The sequence below is a fragment of the Ylistrum balloti genome, unplaced genomic scaffold (genome assembly GCF_031769215.1).
Source record: "Ylistrum balloti isolate Yb309-2 unplaced genomic scaffold, AGI_CSIRO_Ybal_v1 Utg370158, whole genome shotgun sequence".
Lineage (NCBI taxonomy): Eukaryota > Metazoa > Mollusca > Bivalvia > Pectinida > Pectinidae > Ylistrum > Ylistrum balloti.
The window spans coordinates 16,790-36,337 of NW_026782155.1; the positions used below are offsets into that span (position 1 = coordinate 16,790).

Consider the following 19,548-nt stretch of genomic DNA (forward strand, 5'->3'; position numbering starts at 1 on the left):
ACCACCCTTGGCGTGCCATGAAATGGATGCCTGAAAACGCCCCATATCCAGCTGTGACCTTTCTGGTGATGATCGGGCGTGGCAAAAGGCTCGGCGAATGATAGAGGAGCCCACTATCCATATTCGTCTGTTGCATGCTGAAACTTGAGCTTAAAGTAAGCTTCCAGCACATTGAAACAATTCACAATCGATAATCAGATGAGGAACAATTGAAAATCAGTTTGCCAGTTTTCCAAAAATTGTATAAATTTTACAATGAGAATTGATAACATGGTAGTTACTTTTAAAAGAACCCATAACTACTTGTTTGTATTCAAACCAACAGTGCACAATTTCCATGACTGAATAATACCAAAATATAACCACTTTAGATCAACAACTTCAATCCAACTATCGATTGTGGAATTTGATAATCCCTTGATTTTAAACAGATATGTTGCAATGATTTATAAAATGATAATTGGCATAACACTATTACACTAACTCAGCAGTTGGTATTCTAATGTACCTTTTGAAAGCCCTTGATTCCCAACGACCCATTTCCTTAATATTCTCATCTGAGAAGCCTTTGTAAGCTGCATAAGTTGCAGCCCCAACCCTGAAGGAGTGTGATTTGTAACTATCTTCCACCCCTAACGCGTTTAATGATTTCCTTAGAACTGCAGAGAACTGGTATCGTGTTACTGCAGAACTGTCAAGGTGACAAAAGAAGGTACCAGGACAGGGCCTACATATATCAAGATACTGTCTAACTAAAGTGTATGGACAGATATCTGAAGCATTCCTTCTTAAGGCTATAACAACCCCTGCCCCTGCCTGGTCAGTTTTAGAATGAGGAAGCCTTATCTCTACCACCCCCTCCTTATCGAACACTTTAACATTGTGTACCAATAAAACATGCCCGGCAATGCCCTGCTTGTCGACAACTAATTCTCCTACACGTAGAAAGGCAAAAAATGCCACGGAAAAAATTGCAGAAAATAATACTGCTTCATATGTGGAGCTATAAACAACAGGCAAAATATGAATAACCCTGCGTAACAGTTCTGGTGATAATGGAAGACGTGTATCTGAACGTGTATCCAGTCTTGACATGCCTAGCAACATTTTCTTGACAAGAAAAAAAATGTGTCGCATCTGAAACATTAAGCAATTTACACCCTAATCCTGCGACATATGATTTAACTGTAGCAGGAGCAATACCCTTTGAAGATAAGAATGCAATAAACTCGACAACTTGCTGCTGCGTGGGTGGCCAAGTCAAACCCAAATTAAACTTCTGCCGAAAATCTTCTAACCCTGTGTTGTAAACCTGTCTAGAGTTCGATGAAATAGAGGCTCTCAAAATTCTCTCAATTTCATGCTGGAGATGAGCTGTTTGAATGCTGCTGGTATTACTTCCGGAAGCCGAGCCGCATGCGGAGCTAAAGACCGGAAACGATCCCACTGCTTGCGAGAGATGGCATCAACAATAGAATTAGTATTTCCTGGGATATGCAATGCCCTGAATTGTATGTTATGAAGCATGCACCGCAATACCAAGGGATGGACAAGACCCATGATTCTACAAGACCTAGAGGTTTTATTGTTCAAAATTGTAACCAAGCTTTGATTATCAGTATGCAATAGGATTTTTTTATTCTGTAATTCTGCCCCCCAAATAAATGTTGACATGACTATAGGCACAAGTTCCAGAAAAGTAATGTCACGAATAACATCAGATGCAATCCACTGTTTAGGCCAGGAAATAAATGCCCATTTCCCATGGAAATAGGCCCCTCCACCTTTACTTCCATCCCCACCAGCACTATCAGTATAGAGCTCCAGCTGAGAGTTGTCTACCCAGAATCTCTCCGGGAAACTACAATAGCCATTGTAAAGCTCAAAAAACATAAGCAAGACCTGAATGTCCTCTGTCATGCCATGTGTAACCCTAATAAAATGATGACTCTTCTTCACCCCTGACATAGCATTATAAAAACGCCGAATAAATGCACGTGCGGATGGGATAGCCCTTACACAGAAATTTAGGGATCCTGCCAAAGACTGGAGTTTTTTAAGAGTTACTTTTTTCTTAACTCGAACTCCATGCAATAGGCTCGCAAGGGCCTGTAGTTTGTCAATAGGTATTTTTATGCGCTTGACAGAATCTATTTCCAAACCTAAAAATACTAGCACTGGACTTGATAGTACCGTTTTATCTTCAGCAATAGGGACACCCAACTCTTGACAAACTAGCTCAAATTTTTGCATAAGATAAAGGCAATCAGAAGTGCCTGCTCTTCCAGCGAAGAAGAAATCATGTAAATAGTGGTCAAGCCCTAATGCTAGCTCAGTATTTAAGGACAACGCCTTATTACGGACAATCCACACTCTAAAGCCGAGGAGAATTTCTCAAAAAGTGCACACGAAATGGCACACCCCATGGGTAAACATTTGTCTACAAAAAAGTTATCACCCAATTTAAATCCTAATAGTTCAAAATCCAATGGATCTACCGGTAGCAAACGGAAAGCCGATTTAATATCCATTTTGCCCATTAGAGTATTAGGACCTAAAGAATTAAGGCAACCGCTATTGACACGTACGTGGCAATAACTGTACCGGCTATTACCACGTATTTTTAGAAATGACGCATGCGCACATTGATGTCAAAAAAAAATAAGTGGCACAAGGTAAACTGTCATGGCTGCCGTGTATGATATACGTTACTTGTATTGGAGTTAAATAATGATGTTTCGTGATAAATTTAACTAGTTTTGTGACATTTTATGTAATGCACGATGTTAATATGATGTATATGAGTCAAGTTATGTATTTGTATAGTGATGACAATACTTGATTTCTGTGAAGCTTGAAGCTGTTGGTTTTTGTGCCACGTAAATTACGTGTCACAGTTCAACAATGTATAATGAACAATTTTCTCTCTAATATACTTCGACTGATGAAATATTTGTTGTAATCATTATCATAGTTAATGTGCAATGGAGGATATTTATTTATATAGCGATGACAATACTTGATTTCTCAATAGAGGATCGTTTTTGAAGCTGTAGGTTTTGTGCCACGTAAATTACGTGTCACAGTTCAACAATGTATAATGAAGAATTTTCTCTCTAATATATAGTTGGACTGATGGAATATTTGTTGTAATCATTATCATAGTAAATATGTTCAATGGAGGATATTACTGGATTAATTTTTGTCATGTAACTTTGACTGAATTTTTGTACAAAATTTCCCCTCTGACACAGTTCAAACTTGCTTGCCTGTGACACGTAAAATCTGTCTTTTTGCATCTACAGTATATATGTAGCAATAGCAGCTAATTAATAGCTTATTACTTGTTTCAAAAACATGGATGTAGATTCTACTTCTATTAATTTTGAATTTAGTTTTAAAATTTCTTTTCCTTTTCTTCATATAATTGTGTCACATAAAGTGGGATTTATAGGCATAATCCCTAAGTAAAGAGAGATATGAACACCAGACTGGACAGTTTCCTCCAGCTAAAAATCAAGGAAAAAATGTAGAACTCTTAGCCATTAATGTAAATGTTTCCAGACTCAACGACGCGGACGTGGTTCTACCCTGAGTCCAATATTTAAATTTTAAATTTTAAACTAAAATTTGAATGAAATTTAATAATTTACTGAATAATTTACTGATAATCAGAATGCTAGATATCTAATTGTTTTTGCTAAAATTTCATGCATTTTTTGTTTGTTTTAGAATTTCATTTGTGACAAAAAAAAATTGAATTTATAATTTGAATTCTTTAATTTATTATCTAAAAAAAGTAATTTTGTAACTGGATTTAATGTTATTTATTGATTTCATTACATTTTTATTAAAATTTTATACTGGTCTTCTATCTGCTTCACAGAACTCACTACAGTAAAATGGACCATCAGGATTGTTGAATTTTTTCACAGATTTCCGATTAATGCAATTGTACATTCTATCATATTGTCTACATCTTCATCATATGGTCGTCTACAGTTACAATAAATTTGAATTTTAAATTTTCCATATTTTGAATTTCTTGTTGATTTTGACTTTGGCGTATTTGGAAACATTATGAAAGCTCCAGATTCTAAACAGTTTACAAGATGAGAACGCATTTTGTTTTGATCAAATATTATATTTTTAGGATCTTCTCCAAAACAGATTGCTACAGAAAATGCTATTGCAAATAATCCACAGTCTACACCTCCACATTGTTGTTGAACAGGAACATGATTAACAGATATTTGGGAATTTTCTGATTTTAGAATGGTGCATATTTGTTTTTGAACTTCCATTGAAACTTTCTTATTAAGACTGTCATACAAATTTACCTCATCTTTATTACAATTAACGGTAGATACTGTAATCCAATGACCAGCACTTTTATTACCTTCAAACATAATTTGTACCATAGGATCCGTTACATTTTTGAAATTGTCCAGATGCTGAGAAAATATAGTTGGTTGCAAACCTTTCATATTAAATTGTTCTGACATTAAGTTTTGAGCTGCTAATATCACTGTATCATCCAACATTTGTTCTCTTTCAATCATTGATTTTTTTTCTTCTGATAAATTTCCATTATTTTGAGAAAACTTAATATTTTCTGATTGAATTTCTTTTCTTTTATTTGTTTTTGAGAAATGATAGAATGGTTTATTACTTCCCTTTGGCCTACCTCTACGCTGTTTTACAACATTTATTTTCATTATGTTTCTTACTTCATTATCCACTTTACTTCTGTTAAAGGTGATTCTGATTCTTTAGAGTGTTCAATTACTTCTGTAATTTCAGTACAAGTTTTTTTATTACTTTCCCAGGATTCTTTTAAAGATTTTAAATGTTCTATTTTTTCAATGAATTCTTCCTGTCCACAAGTAGCTAAAAATGATGCCATATCTTTCAAAATTTCCATTGCTTTGTTGTATTTTTCTCTTTCTGTTAATGGGTCTACTTTTTTGGTACTTTCAGTTTCCCTTTTAACTAGCACAATGTTTTGTAATGGTGATTCCTCCTGCTCTTGTTCAAAATCAAACTTACTATTGAGTTGCCACTTGGATGGTATAAGGGATTGTATAAATAACTCCACTCCTAAATGTTTTCTACAAGCAAAGATGTGTTGGCATGGTAAACAATATATAGTATAAAATGTGCAGGAGCACTGTTCCATATTTCTGTCTACATAATATGTCTTGTGTTGGTATGTAACTTCTAACTTTTCAGTATTTTCAATCAGACGGATGTCAAAATCTCTTTCAGAATGTTTTTCAAGTTGTGGTCGAATAAGATCATATGCAGCTTTTACACAGGAATTAACAATTATATCACTTACTGAGTTAAGTTTCTTGTAATCTACTCTTGTTTTTAGTGTGTTGAAAGTTGATTTAGCTATGGAGTCAAAAGAATCTTTTATGAAGCGAAATAGTCCCTTAATTGATTCTGACAAGTGTGAATTTCTCTTGATATACATCTTAAGTTTCTGGTTGTGGCTTTCCACTTTATTGTTGGTGTGATTTCCTAAGAATTTGGTTGTTGTCCTAAAATGGTGGACCCACATCTCCTTACAGCTATGCCAGTTTGTGTCAAAATAATCTATAAACTCAGGAAATTCTTTTTGCAAAACAGAATAATTTTCATTGTAATCAGATGCTGTGGGCGAATAAATAAGTTTTGAAAGAAGAAACATTAAACTAGATTTCCTATCACGTTTGATTTCTAATTCACTAACCTTTTTCTTGAAATATTTCATTACATGAAAAGTACACAATAAAATCTTTATATCTTTGATTTGTTCTGTTATTACTGATATCTCTGTCAAGTCTTTGTCAACCATAGCTACTGTTGTTGATGAAGTGTCATTGAGTTTACAAAAATGTCTAATTGCTGATGAAATATTTTCCTTCTTTTCAGATTTGAGATAGCAGTAAGCAACTGGTCTACCATGTCTTTCACTGTCTTCTACCATTATCACTAATAAAGAGTAATTTTCTATATTGAGTTTGTATGTCACGTCAACAAAGATAATGTCAGGATGTTGTTTATATAGTTCTTTCATTTTGGTGGTTTGAATAAAAAGTAGCTCCAAAGAATTGTCATTTGCCAACTCATATATGATAGATGCACTAGGATCTTTTTGTTTATATTCGTCTAAGATGTCAACCACCAGTTGTGCTTCTGTCCGTCCTTTCTTCTCAAATGTCTTAGTCTTGTTTTTTGCATTATTTATGTCCCTATTCGTAACCTGTTTCCCTATATTGTCAACAACATAATCCCTAATGTCTTTTGTGTCTACATTCATGTCAAAGAAATGTTTAATTTTGTCAATGTCGGTGTCACTGAGTTGTCTATGTCTTGGATAAAGTTTGTAAAGATCTTCCGAGATAGGATGGTTGTGGTTGTCACAGAATTTTGTTATAACATACTGCTGTTTCTTTGCATCAAATTTTAATCTCAACATAACTGGACAATCTTTTGCTAAATATGATTGATTACTTCTAAATGTTTTACCTCTCATTCTTTGTTGAGCTTGATGTTTACAAACAACTACAAAATAATCATAAGGAAACTCTGCACTATCCGACCCCTTGATTTTACAACTATCCTTGACACGAACAGAATGGTGATTTTTTTAACTCCACTCATCTAGAGCAAACTGAAAAGACTCAAAACTTGGAAATACTGACCCTATACCAAACTGATCTCCTCCTCCAACATGACTTCCTAACTTCACATCATCACTTAACTTTTCATTACTTAACTCCTGTACACCTGATTTTCCACCAACTACCTTCTTAATACCTAACTTAGAAACAATTACTTTCCGTTGACCTAACTTCTTACTACCTGACTTAGCACCTTCTACCTTTGGACCACCAGACTTCTTACTAACTGATTTCTGACCACCTGACTTAGCACCAACTACCTTCCTATCACCCGACTTAGCACCAACTACCTTGGGACCACCAGACTTTTTACTAACTGATTTCTGACCACCTGACCAACTTATCTCCAAACCTATTGTCACCACGTGGAAGGATAGCAGACAACACCACAACAACCTCCGGATTAACCTGCCATATCCTTAGCACATGAATTAAATTGTTTGCACCACTAACTACCTTCCTACCACCCAAATTGTTGCAATATGAAGACTGACTGTAAAATACTGGTATTTATACACATAAATTCAACTGTAATGTTGTTATATGCAAAGCGAGTAGTAATTCACTCATTTAATCTTTATTTCATATAAAAGCAGAATAAATATATTAATTAACAGTGAAACAAAAGAAATCTGAAAAAAAAGCAATGTTAAATTATCACAAAATATATACAGCACTATATATATATACACACAAAATATATCTGAAAAAAGAATGAATATAAGAATTACATCTAAATATATACCAGGCCTAGGCTATACAGAAATTACTGTAATGTTGTTATACCGAATAATATTTAATATAAAAGCAGAATAAACTAACCACTGTCTGTATACTATAGCTACAGTGGGCTGCTGGTTAACACCTGTTCAGACTACATGTCTTATGAACAGTGTTCATTCACCCCAAGCTCACTTACAAAGATATACCATTGTCATGATTTCAGTGTTTATACCATAAAAATTCATGTAATTATTTTGTGCAGATAAGAATTAGTAACCGTTAGAGTGATAAAAATAGAAGTAGATTTCTCAGAATATGTTGGACTAGTAAGTGAGCAAATCAGCTGTTATGGCTTCCTATCTAGCTTTGACACGTAAATTGAGCACTTGTTCTAATGTTATGAACGCAAAGAACTATAAACAGAATGGTAAAGTTTTGTGTTATATAATAGTAAAATTACATCAAATTCACCACTTTGATTGCAGAATTTCGATTTTATGATCAAGACCACTCTACTTGGACGCCATATTGTAAACAACAAGAAAAGTGTCACGCTGAAAGAGTGTAACTTTCGGCGTTTATATGGGCATATTAAATTACATTTGATCACAGTTTTCGACCAAAATATTTGAACCATTACTTAAATGAATATGTATATGCAATATTATTGATAAATAATACATATTAACGAAAATCAAATACGTGGCACAAAAGGAGTGGTTATTGACACGTACGTGGCAATAACCACTCCGAAGAATTAATGATATCAATAAATCTGTCAAAACTAGTGTAGTGAACTTTACACAGATCTTCATCAATAAAAGTATTGACACTATTATCCTTAGGGTATGACAAATGATGAATTAGCCTCCACGAACCATCTTTTTCCGGAACTAAACCTATTGGTGAAATCCTTAAATTTGGCAAGGGGATATAATTGAATGGTCCTGCAACTCTACCTGCCTTTATTTCCTTACATACTTTGAGCCACGCCTCTGCTTCTTTGCCTTCAACAGAGAGCAGGTTCCTACATATTGAGTGCTTGCGTGGCCCATGGTAACGCAAAGAAAAACCTGAGCTGAACCCAGAAACTAATTCCCTAACTAATTGCCTATCTGGATGTAACTGAAGCAAATTCAGCTAAACACTGCACTTAATTGGTGTTACTCCTGGGGACGTTAGGTCTGACATTACCCCTGGCTTGATGTGTTGAGCCGGGCATTCCGACTGAAGGTTTGTTTGCAGACCTAAAAGTAGAAGACAACTAGCGCTGGACTGTTGATTTTGTTGAGGACAATTTATTTTCTTATGACTACCACTACATTTCAAGCACAGATGTTTGTAAAAACAAACAGACCTAGAACAGTTCCAATTGTTAAAGTCAAAACATTTCTTAATGCTACCCATTGCACTCGGAGCCTGTTTTGTATTAAAATGAGCATTCCCACTCCCGTGCATGTAAAGGAGCCATAACTTTTGATCAACAACATTCCAAGGCAAAGAATGGCTTTGAGCCCTTTTCAGGCGAAACAGTTCGTCATAATTTTTCCAGCCTATTCCCCCGGCCCGCCTAGCACCTAACCGAACAGAATGCAAATATTTCAAAAGGCCAGAAATAGCATGAGGATGAGCAGATGTATAAATGGATATGTAAACAATAAAGGCATCTGTCCATATGTCTATATTGTTAATTTTAGTTGGTTTTTGTTTACTTTTTATAACCATCTCACCATTAGACAGAGATAAGTGTCTCTCATCATCCACTGGAATTGGTTTAGATACCAAAATGCCCAGATCAACATATTCATTTCTTATAATTTTTTGTTTAATAGTCGGGGATACGTTCATTCCCAAATCGTCAGAAACACTGGGGATCCTGTGTGACATCGGATCAAATTGATCAAGGATTAACCGAACAGGTTGGGCTGGGGTGGAATCATTGGGAGCAATACCAAGTTCATCCATACCTGTTGGCTGTGCTCCAGTAACTGGCTCAATGGCCTGATGCACTGCCTCCACTAGTTGCGGCGCCACCCGGGCTGTCACTTGGGAGACCACCTGCTCCAATTGCCTGTCAGAGAGTGGTGGGCCTTCTGCAGAAACAACCCGAGGTGCTGAACTGCCTGAACTTTGAGCCTGGCTCTGGTCCATTACAGCATCGGGCCTAGCTGCCCTAGCATAGGGGCTCTTTGTTGGTCTGGTCGACTTCCTCTTGACACCTTTACCTCGCATCCTTAACTGAAACTCACATCACAAATATGTTAGGTAAAAAGTGGAATGGGCTCAAAGATAAAAAAAACCCCTTTTAATGGCAATTTATACCCTAATTATGGAACTTTGAATATCCTTATTTTAGATATAAGAATATGTATTTTTATATGAAATACCATATCCCGTCTGTATGTAAAAGACCCAAGGGGGAAATAATAACATTCCCTGAAATTAACAATGTGACAGTGTCTCCTACAACAGGCGTGACGGTATCTAAGTTAACATGAACCACATGGGAACAAAAACAATATATGCATATACATGTATCAAAATTATAAAAAAAAATATCTCTGATAAAGATATATGACGGTTATCCTACATCATATCAAGAGATACAGCTAAACAGCGCGATAGCTTCCGACGTGAAACCACGTGGAACGACCGCCCCGCCATTAATTCATAATCTTGTAGAGCTCAATACGCTGCATACAATAGAGATTAAAATCGAACGACATCTATTTCAATACAAACCACGGTTGCAACCTGTTAACATAAACAGTATTGGCGAACTAAAATGCGTCCTAATCCAATGATATTCGTCGTAATCGAATAAAAAGAAGATATTTTTTCGCTAAAACGTCCACTGATCTCTTTGCTGCCTAAGCTTGACCTTGCAAAATGGTGAATGCACGGCTAAGACGTAATGAACATCAAGGGAGTTAACTCTACAGATACAAGGGACATAACTCTAACGACTTTAACTAAAGTTGGAATAGCTTACCATAAAGAGTGTGTGGTCTTCATATGATAAATTAAATTATTATAATGAAATAATTTTTAATAATTCTGACACATGTATTTCCTATCTGTCATAGTAGTAAGGAAGGGGAGGACGGGGTGAAATTGAAAGAGTAAATAGGATTAAGTAAGATAGCAGGAAACAGTTGATTTGCATTTTCCTGAAAATATTGATCATGTTTTGAGGTAGGTAAAGCAGTTTGGTTATTTATATACTGAGAGGAAAAAGAAATGCAATTAGCAGAAAGTTAATATTGTAAATTAAATCCTTGACGTACACCCTTGAAACTTGACAAATGTGTGCATTTGAGTTAGGTCCCTATAAAAGCACTGATACATAGCTTAACTGTGCACGCCGCTTGTACAAAAGAATGAGAGACAAAAGCACGATATTTCGAACCCAGTATAAAGGATTGGTTCAAAATCTGTGTGTGCGAATCTTCAGACATATCCGTCTTGATTTCCCACATTTCAAGCATAAATACTGTGGATTCATTTTATTTCGTGGGGGTCCAATTTTCGTTGTTTTCGTGGATGAGCAAATCCACGAATTTAAAAACAACGAAATATGAACTTCTTACTAAAGTAATTTTGGAATTTGACCAAGTAATCTTTGCAGACACCGGAAACGTCCACCGGTAATGACAGAAGCCCCGTAATTAGTCGGGAGTCGGGTAGTCTGAGGCTCGACATGGATACGCTAAATTGGTGTCAACGACATATAATTATATATTATTAAACATAACAAAGGGTAATTACCCATTGTGATGCGAAGTATAATGGGATCGCAGTCGTTAGCGACACTGTGGACACTAGGCTTGATCGGACCATCCTGTCGATTGAAGATTGGATCCGTATTTCTATCCGACTACAGGTTCACAATAATTATTAATAAAAACAACAGACACAATTTGATGAGATAATGAATTAGTTTATGCATTTCAAATATTCAATCAGAAGAAAACAACAACAAAGTAAGCACTAGATCATACAAAACTTTTTAACACCCTAAACATTTATGAAACGTGTAATGCTACGCCTTGACATAATATTCCAGCACTAAGGAGTCCATGAACATTTTCTTCTGAGAAACTACGAATTGCGAATCATTAATGAAATTAAATGTTTTTCCCCCACAATATTCTGATATTCTGAACATTCTAAACATATCATGATTATTAATCAGTTCATATTAGTCCTGCTTTCTGGAAGCCACGTACGATCACATCTCGGCGCTGAGAGATTTTCTCGTGCGTGTCAATTACCCACTGCGCGTGTATCGGTTTCAGTACGGATGTTTTTAAGTCTACAACAGCTCCACACATATTGTCTGCATCATCCTCTCGATCACGTAACTTGGCCATCACTTGTTGAGAGTACCATTCATGGAAATGTGTTTTGAGTTCCTCCTTGTAATCATAATTAACAGACAGGTCTAGTGGTTGCAGTCTATCGGTACAGCATGCCGGTACAAAGAGAGGCGTGATTCCATGGTCTTTCAATTTGGCCAACAGTGCTGCACCCTGATGCGCCTTGTAGACGTCGAATATTGCCACGGCCTGTTGGTTACACTGAGATAACGGCAGCTCCTCACGAATTTTATTGACGTATGGCGCGATAACGTTGTCCACGTAACGGAGCATTGTTTCCTCGGTACTCCAGTGAGAGTCCGACTGAGTTATGTCCCATGATTCAGGGAAATTCACATCTTTCGGTAGGCATCGGTCGGTTTTTCCCGCGTAGATAAGTTGTGGTGTCAGACACGATCCATCTTTAGCTATGGCTAACAATAACGTGATCTGTCGTTTGTCGTCAAGTCCACAGATCGACACTTGTTGGGAACCACGCATGTCCATTGTCCAATCACCCGCTGGCACAAGTTGACACCCTGTTTGGTCCCAGTTAATGACTAGAGAATCCGGAATGTTACTACCACTAACAACATTGTTCACTTTCTCCAAGAATTTTCGCTGAATGTCACTGAAATCCTCCGGAGTAACTTTGACACTTTTTGTCCCCTTGCGTTTCACGAATCCCATTCTCCGTAAAAGAGATCTAGCCCAGAACTTTGTTATCACAATATGTCCACCATATCTCTGCAGCTTTCGTCGCATGAATTTCGTCACGATACCCTCTGCCGCAGCCATCACAATTCGCACATTGATAACACCACCGTTCAATCTCACTTGTCGTATCCAGTCTTGCACTTGGTTGTCAAGTTCTTCGCCTAGCAACAGGGGATTTCCCCTAGGTGACTTGGATAACACTGACAGTTCAGTTCCACCTTTCTTTTTTAATTTCACGTACTGATCGCGCATACTCCTGACCGTTGTCTCACTAACTTTTCTTTCAAGTTCAGCACTGAATTTTCTGGATGCCTTCGCTACCCCGTTGTCTATGGAATACCTAGCGATCTTTGCCCTCGTTTCATCATCATATGTCTGATATTCTCCACGTTTACGTTTACGACCACTGGTGATTATTGGTTCCGTTTCATCATTCGCGGCTTGGTATGTTAGGGCTTGTTCCCTGCTGGGTGCTTCTGAAGGGTTGGGTAGCCCAGGAACGTCAGGCTTTCGCAGATTCAATTTCCCGGATTTTAACCACTGTGATAACGACATGATGGATAAGATACATAATGATATGTTCATCACTGTGATTTCTTTATACTATCGACAGTGAGTTGTGTTTTTACTTCATAATTGTTTCTGCAGATCTTGTTTACACACCTGTTTACACACATGGTCCAATTGATAAGCGTGGTGTTTTCATATGCTGCGGTACACCGACTGATCAGCACACAATGTTTATCCACTGAAAACAATTGTTTCTGATAATTACCGATTGATTACACGCCAGGATAAATACTGATTTGTGGTTTGATATTAATGCGAGACTGTTGTAAACAGAAACCAGCGTTATAAAAACACAGGACGCCATCTTGAAAAAAAAACGTTCTTTTGTTCTTGTCATCAGTGTTAATTCCTGTGACCATAGCCTTAATACAAACAGAAAAAATTTCCACTGGAAGCAAAAAGAGAAAATTCTAACGTGTTTATTTTTTTCCCGGAGAATCAAAAATCCACGAATTTATGAGTCCACGAAACTGTCTAATTTGTAGAAACAACGAAAATTGAACCCAACGAAAATAAATGAATCCACAGTAGTTCACTGTAAAAAATGCCACAACTCTCAGAAGTTGACAGGGGTCGTGCCATTGCACTTCTTATGGAAGGTACCCTGCAAAATCAGGTCGCTAATCAATTTGAAGTCCATCCATTGAACATTTGCCGTCTAATCCAAGGACTACATGCCACCGGAAGGGTTGCAGACCGTCCCCGAAGCAGTCGCCCTCGTGTGACGACGCGTCGACAGGATCGGGCAATGCGACTTTCGCACTTACACAATCGTTTTCTGACAGTCACAGAAACAGCAAGGAACACAATTGGGTGTCATCATGTTCCAATTTATCCAAAGACAGAGTGACTCGACTGCGTGCCTTCGGTCTAAGACCTCGATGGCCATATGTTGGACCACAGCTTAATGCGCAGCGAAGTGCCAGACAAATGCAATGGCTGAACGCACATTCCGTAAGACGCTTCCCAATGCAACGTTGGAGAAGGGTCCTAATCTCCAATGAGTCCAGGTTTTCGCTTTACCGGGCAGACGGCCGACATCGTGTCTGTAGATGTACCCACAAGTGCTATGCAGATGCTTGATTGATAGAAAATGACCGCTTTGGAGGAGGATCGGTCATGGTATGGGAAGGGATTGCGCATGGTATCAAGACTCCTGTGGTCATTATTAAGTCTTGGCGCCGCATGTTGTTCCTATAGTACAGCAGCGTCAAGTGACAACGCCCGGCCGCATGTATCAAGGGTTTGCAGTGGTAATCTCGCAGCATACAATTTCCCCACCCTAGACTTGCCCCGATACAGCTGTGACCTCTCCCCAATAGAATATTTATGGGACGAGTTTTACAGAAGGATAAGATGTAGGCCGACTCCTCCAATCAACGTCGCTCAGTTGGCGTTGGCGCTGAATGAGGAATGGAATCGTATACCTATGAGGAGCGTTAATATCCCGATCAATTCAATGCACAAAATAATTCGTGCAGTTACTGCAGCTCGCGGGGGCACACACGATATTGATGGATCCAGAAAGCACTTCATTTTGAGTGGGGTACTCTTGAATCAACGTCAAATTTGAAAAGTTTATTTAACATACACGAATGAAATTCTCGTAAATGACAGAGTGGTCAACTATCTTCCAGTTACACCATAATTACATTCTAAAACCCTCTTCTATTTCCAGCAGTTGACCTGGAAATTCCTAATTGCTTTTCTTTTTCCTCTCAGTATATTTATAAACTACATAATAATTACATAAATAGTAGAGAGATCAATTTGTGTTAAAATAAATCCTGATTTCGGACATGTGATTTCCATGGTTACCAACTGAAAAATGCAAAATACTAGTAATTGGTGCGTAGACACAGATTCGAGAATGCCCAAACAATCATCTCCAATACAAAGCTTAAAGAAATGGAACCCCACATTGTCCACTTCAACATGACAAGACCAATTTTAGAAAGGATTTTTTTTTTAAAGTTTAATTAATACGGCTACCTAATGGGTTAATGAGATAGGAAGATTAGTGATTGACCGCGTGAGTACTTACAAGTTTTGTATTTCATTTAAAGATTTGTGAGGTTGAGGGATGTGACTGAGAGACTTCTGAAAGGGGTGAAGAATTGAAAAGTGAAGTCGGAATTGGATACTAAATGTATTAAAACATTTGATATGATAAGGTGATGTACATGATATGCTGGACTTGTGTTAGTTTGAAGAAAAATTAATATTATGTGAGTCCTGTTTCGCCATATGGATTTTTTTCTGATTGGTACAAATGACCTACATTTCAAAATGTAAAACTAATTTCTGCATATATCGACGTCACGGCCAACCACTTCAACGACAACTATTTGCACACTGGATTCTCGTAAGCTTGTTTATTCACTAATATTGAAAAAAGAAATAAGCTGCCAAAACAAAATATATAGATTACAATGATTTAAGAACTTGTTTCCCCCAGGGCTTGCAACAAAAGGGTGTCGTCACTTGTCCGACAGTCCCGACCTATTTCTAGGTTTCCCTTGATAAGGAAATGGTGACGGTTTTGTCATGTCGTCGTCGTCGGTCATTACTTTGTTCTTCTTCTTCTTCCGGGTGTTTCTTACTGCATGTCCTTGTCCCCAAATAAATGTCTGATCGTCAGTATTACATGTGTTTCACTTGTCCGACCGTCCCGACCTATCTTTAGGTTTCCCATGTTAAGGAAATGGTGACGGTTTTGTCATTGAGTCGTCAATTATTACTTGTTTTGGTCTCTTAATCGTAGTTGTTATTCTGGCTGTTTTCCGTTTCCTTTGTCCTGGTTTCTTACCGCGTGTCTTTGGTCCCTGAATTAATGTCTGGCCTTCAGTCAAGGTAACTTGTATTTTGTTTTTGTATACATAACGTCATAACCTGTTGTAATGTCGATTTCGTTCATCTGTAGTCTTCTTAACCCATACGTCTCTGTGCATTTCAAACTGGTTTTGGGTGTCTGCCAGTCTGTACTGTCCTGTCTGCAGTAATGCACGTCGCAGGTCTTTATACTGAACAGTAACTAGGTCTTGGGCTGATTGTACAAACTCAGTCAGTGGCTTACATTTCCAGTCAACTGTCTGCTCAAGTATGTGATTTATGCTTTTGCAATTATTGTTTGTCCAGTGTTTCTCAATTTTGCTTAGTCTTTCAGGTTCGCTGTTGTGAGTAGAATGTCCTTCAAGCCTCTGTCGATATAAAACACGAATTTAGGGGCTGTCGTTTGACAATGTTTTAAATTCGTCGCAGTGCTCCTCAAAACAAATTGTCGTCACTGTCAAGTACCCCGTTTTCGCTAAAGAGTTTGTCGACTAGCACTTTCCTGTCGTGTTTGTCTATTTTGTCATTTGTCAGCTTGTCGATGTCGTTCTGTCGCAAATGTCTCGTGCATAGCACGTGGGTCGATTCAATAAAAATGTCTTTAATGGCGTAACCATTGATCTTTCATCTGTCCCGATCACCAGGTTCAACAGGTCAGTACCAACCAGTTTGGTTTTAAGGTGAGAGAAAAAATGCTTCAGCTTTCGTAATCACTACTGTCGTGCATATACACAGGTCCAATAAACAAAAGGGCGTCGTTCGTGTCTGGTCTAGTCACAGCCAATTGTTTAAAACAAGAAGCGGTCACGTGCATGTCCCACAGGTGGAAAGTTTTGTCAAACCCAGTACAACAAAGGTGTCTTATGTCTGTCATTTGTTCGTCCGTGTACAGTACCACACTGGGTGTTTTCCCAGAGGAGTGTTTTACCGATCTCACAAAAGGATGGTTGTCTTTGACAAGGTTTTGTAGACGAACAATATTGTCAACGATGTTCAAACGTTCGTACGTCTGTCCAGTCTGTTCTAGTAGGTCTCGTATTTGCTGTCGTCTTCTTCCGTCTCTCACTTGTCTGACAGATATCGGAGCCACCAATTCGTCACGTGTCCTCACTAATTTGTCATAATTTTTTGGGGGTTTTGTACCGTCATGTTTACGCATGTCATTGATATCGTCCGTAACGTCGGTCGGCGTTCTGATGTAACCTACAGTGTCGGTTTTGCTGTTCCCATGGGGAGCCAGTCCCGGTTAATTGCCATAGTATTCTACAACAGCCAAATGTCTTGCACTATTCATTCTACCCCTCGTTCCCAGCCAAGTCACACGTTTTTTGTAATTATTGTCAAACTTTAGCGTTCTATATTGCCTTTGCACCTCTATTGATTCCTCGGGGGCAGGCTGGGGGACAAGTGGGATGTAAGTTCGTTTCCCCATAACTATAGCTTCACTACAGAATGTCTTCTGACCGTCTATCGTTCTCGTAAAAAGTTTCTTTAAGTCATGTCCGTCGTTAGTAATTAAATTAGTAATTTTTGGTGAACATCCTGATTTTGAAGCCCATACTCCACAATCATCAGAAAATGCACGTGTTAGATGTTTTGTCTTTTTTCAAAGTCGTTTTTTGATACATAATACACATTGTTTAGGTCCCTATGGGATAGTATCTAAAGATTCCGTCAATGTCGGCAATAAATTGACCAGTGCTGTCGTCTAATCGACCTCCCCGTCTTTGAAACAACATCTGCCTCGTCGTCAAAGTTTCCCTCGTCACTCTGATCAATGTCACCCTCATTATCCTGTCCTTTGTAGCCCCCTCGTCACTCTGATCCTTATTAACCTGCCCTTTGTCGCCCCACTCGTCACTCTGATCAATGTCCGTCTGACTGTTTACCTGACCGTCAACTCTACCTTTAATGTTCGTGTGCTTTCTCTTTGTTGTCTGTGCGTATATAGGTGGTGTCAAATCCACATGGTCGGGTTCGCTAATTGGAACAAGTGTTATGAAGTGATTAGGTCTAATGTCTGTATGTTTGTCGGGTACATGCAGCTGCGTCCACATAACCGTTACGTCCGCCGAACGAGATTCCCTACAACTCCACCCGGCTATGATTCTATTGTAGGGTTGGGTGTGAAAAATATTTGTCATCGTCGACATCGGGTAGTAGGACCGGAATGTCCTGTCCAGGGCAGCACTAGCAGCATACATATAAATGAGCTCTGAATAGGCTCCAATGGTACAGGCGTCTCTAACTAGCTTCATGTAGGATGATGTCACGGCGCGAATGTCATTAATAGGTTCAGGAGTATGGCGACTAGTTACTCAGTAATGATGTTTGTTGGTCAGTAGCTCTACGGCGGTTTTGAGGCGGATAATAAGATGGTAATTTTCTGTCCCTGTCAGTCCTGATGACAACGCCCTATACAAGCAATTTCCATCCGCTCCGATTTTGGCAGGAACATAATCCTCTAAAATTACAGGTTGAAACCTTTTGAGTACAGTCAACATTACCTTGTAATGTAAGCTTGTTTTACCTATCTCCCACCAACCAACCATTACAGTACAATAATATTTCATCATAATACAACAGTGATTACAGTGATATAGACATATTATAGAGGATGGACAATAAGATTTGCATGGACATTTTGATCTAACCTTAGAAGCTGCAACCACAAAATTCTGGTAATTTTGCTATGTTACTTATTTCCTTCTTATATTTTTAACAGAGAGAAAATTCAATAGTTTGAAAATAGATGGATATACTTTATAATAGTTATCAATATAATGAGTTCTTAGAACATTATTAAGAGGACAAACAAGAAAAAAAATCATCTTCAATATCTCTCAAATTACATTTTTGACATATTCTTTCATTTCTACCTCTTCACATACGAAGATCATGTGGAGATAAGCGAAATGCAATTACTGAAGTATATGACTATGGCAAAAATTTCCTAAGGTAGTACTGAAGAGGGTTAACATCTGGTAGAAAACTATATAAAATGACGTTTACATCACAACACGTTCACATAGTAAATTGTTCCGCGTTATACAATCACAAATGTATACATGAATACAGTCGACAACACCTCATTTTCTATATTCAAAAATATATTATGTGATATTTTTTAACATAAATGTCAAGCAACTATAACGCTATCTCGAAACGGTCATATTCCAATAAAATATAAAAATCAATGTCTTTGCCGTGCTGAGTACACACCAGAAGTGATCACATCAAAGATACGATTTTATTAACAAAGCGTATTTTAGGTACGCATGCATTACTCAATCACTTAATCAGTCATATTATAGTAATTATGTACATATTTATCAAGTTTAAAGCTTTCACAGGTTTAGGGTTATATTCAACCATTCTGACAGACATACTCACGTGTGTAACAAGAGGTCACACACATATAATTATCATGATACATGGCGTGCGATAATAAGTACAAAAATACAACAATTTCTGTTAATAATGATATTTCATTTTTGCATAATTGCATGGAGAAAGATCACAACCAGGTACGGAAATTAACTACTAGATTTTCTACAAATCTACAATTTATTGTGAAGATTTTTACATTGAATATATCAATCAGATCTTGCATTTTAATTTCACTTGAACTGAAATGATATTTTGATATATATTTCGCTCTTAAACATTTTACTGAT

General features: G+C 37.6%; 2 protein-coding genes across 2 annotated transcripts; both read right to left on the reverse strand.

Moving 5' to 3' along the window:
- Positions 1-1,341: 1,341 nt before the first annotated feature.
- LOC132550928 (uncharacterized) lies at positions 1,342-2,253 on the reverse strand. The gene has a single exon (XM_060215030.1). It carries the CDS (start codon positions 2,251-2,253, stop codon positions 1,342-1,344), a length of 912 nt encoding a protein of 303 aa, XP_060071013.1.
- Positions 2,254-4,726: 2,473 nt separating this feature from the next.
- LOC132550929 (uncharacterized) lies at positions 4,727-6,466 on the reverse strand. The gene has a single exon (XM_060215031.1). It carries the CDS (start codon positions 6,464-6,466, stop codon positions 4,727-4,729), a length of 1,740 nt encoding a protein of 579 aa, XP_060071014.1.
- Between the last annotated feature and the right edge of the window lie 13,082 nt (positions 6,467-19,548).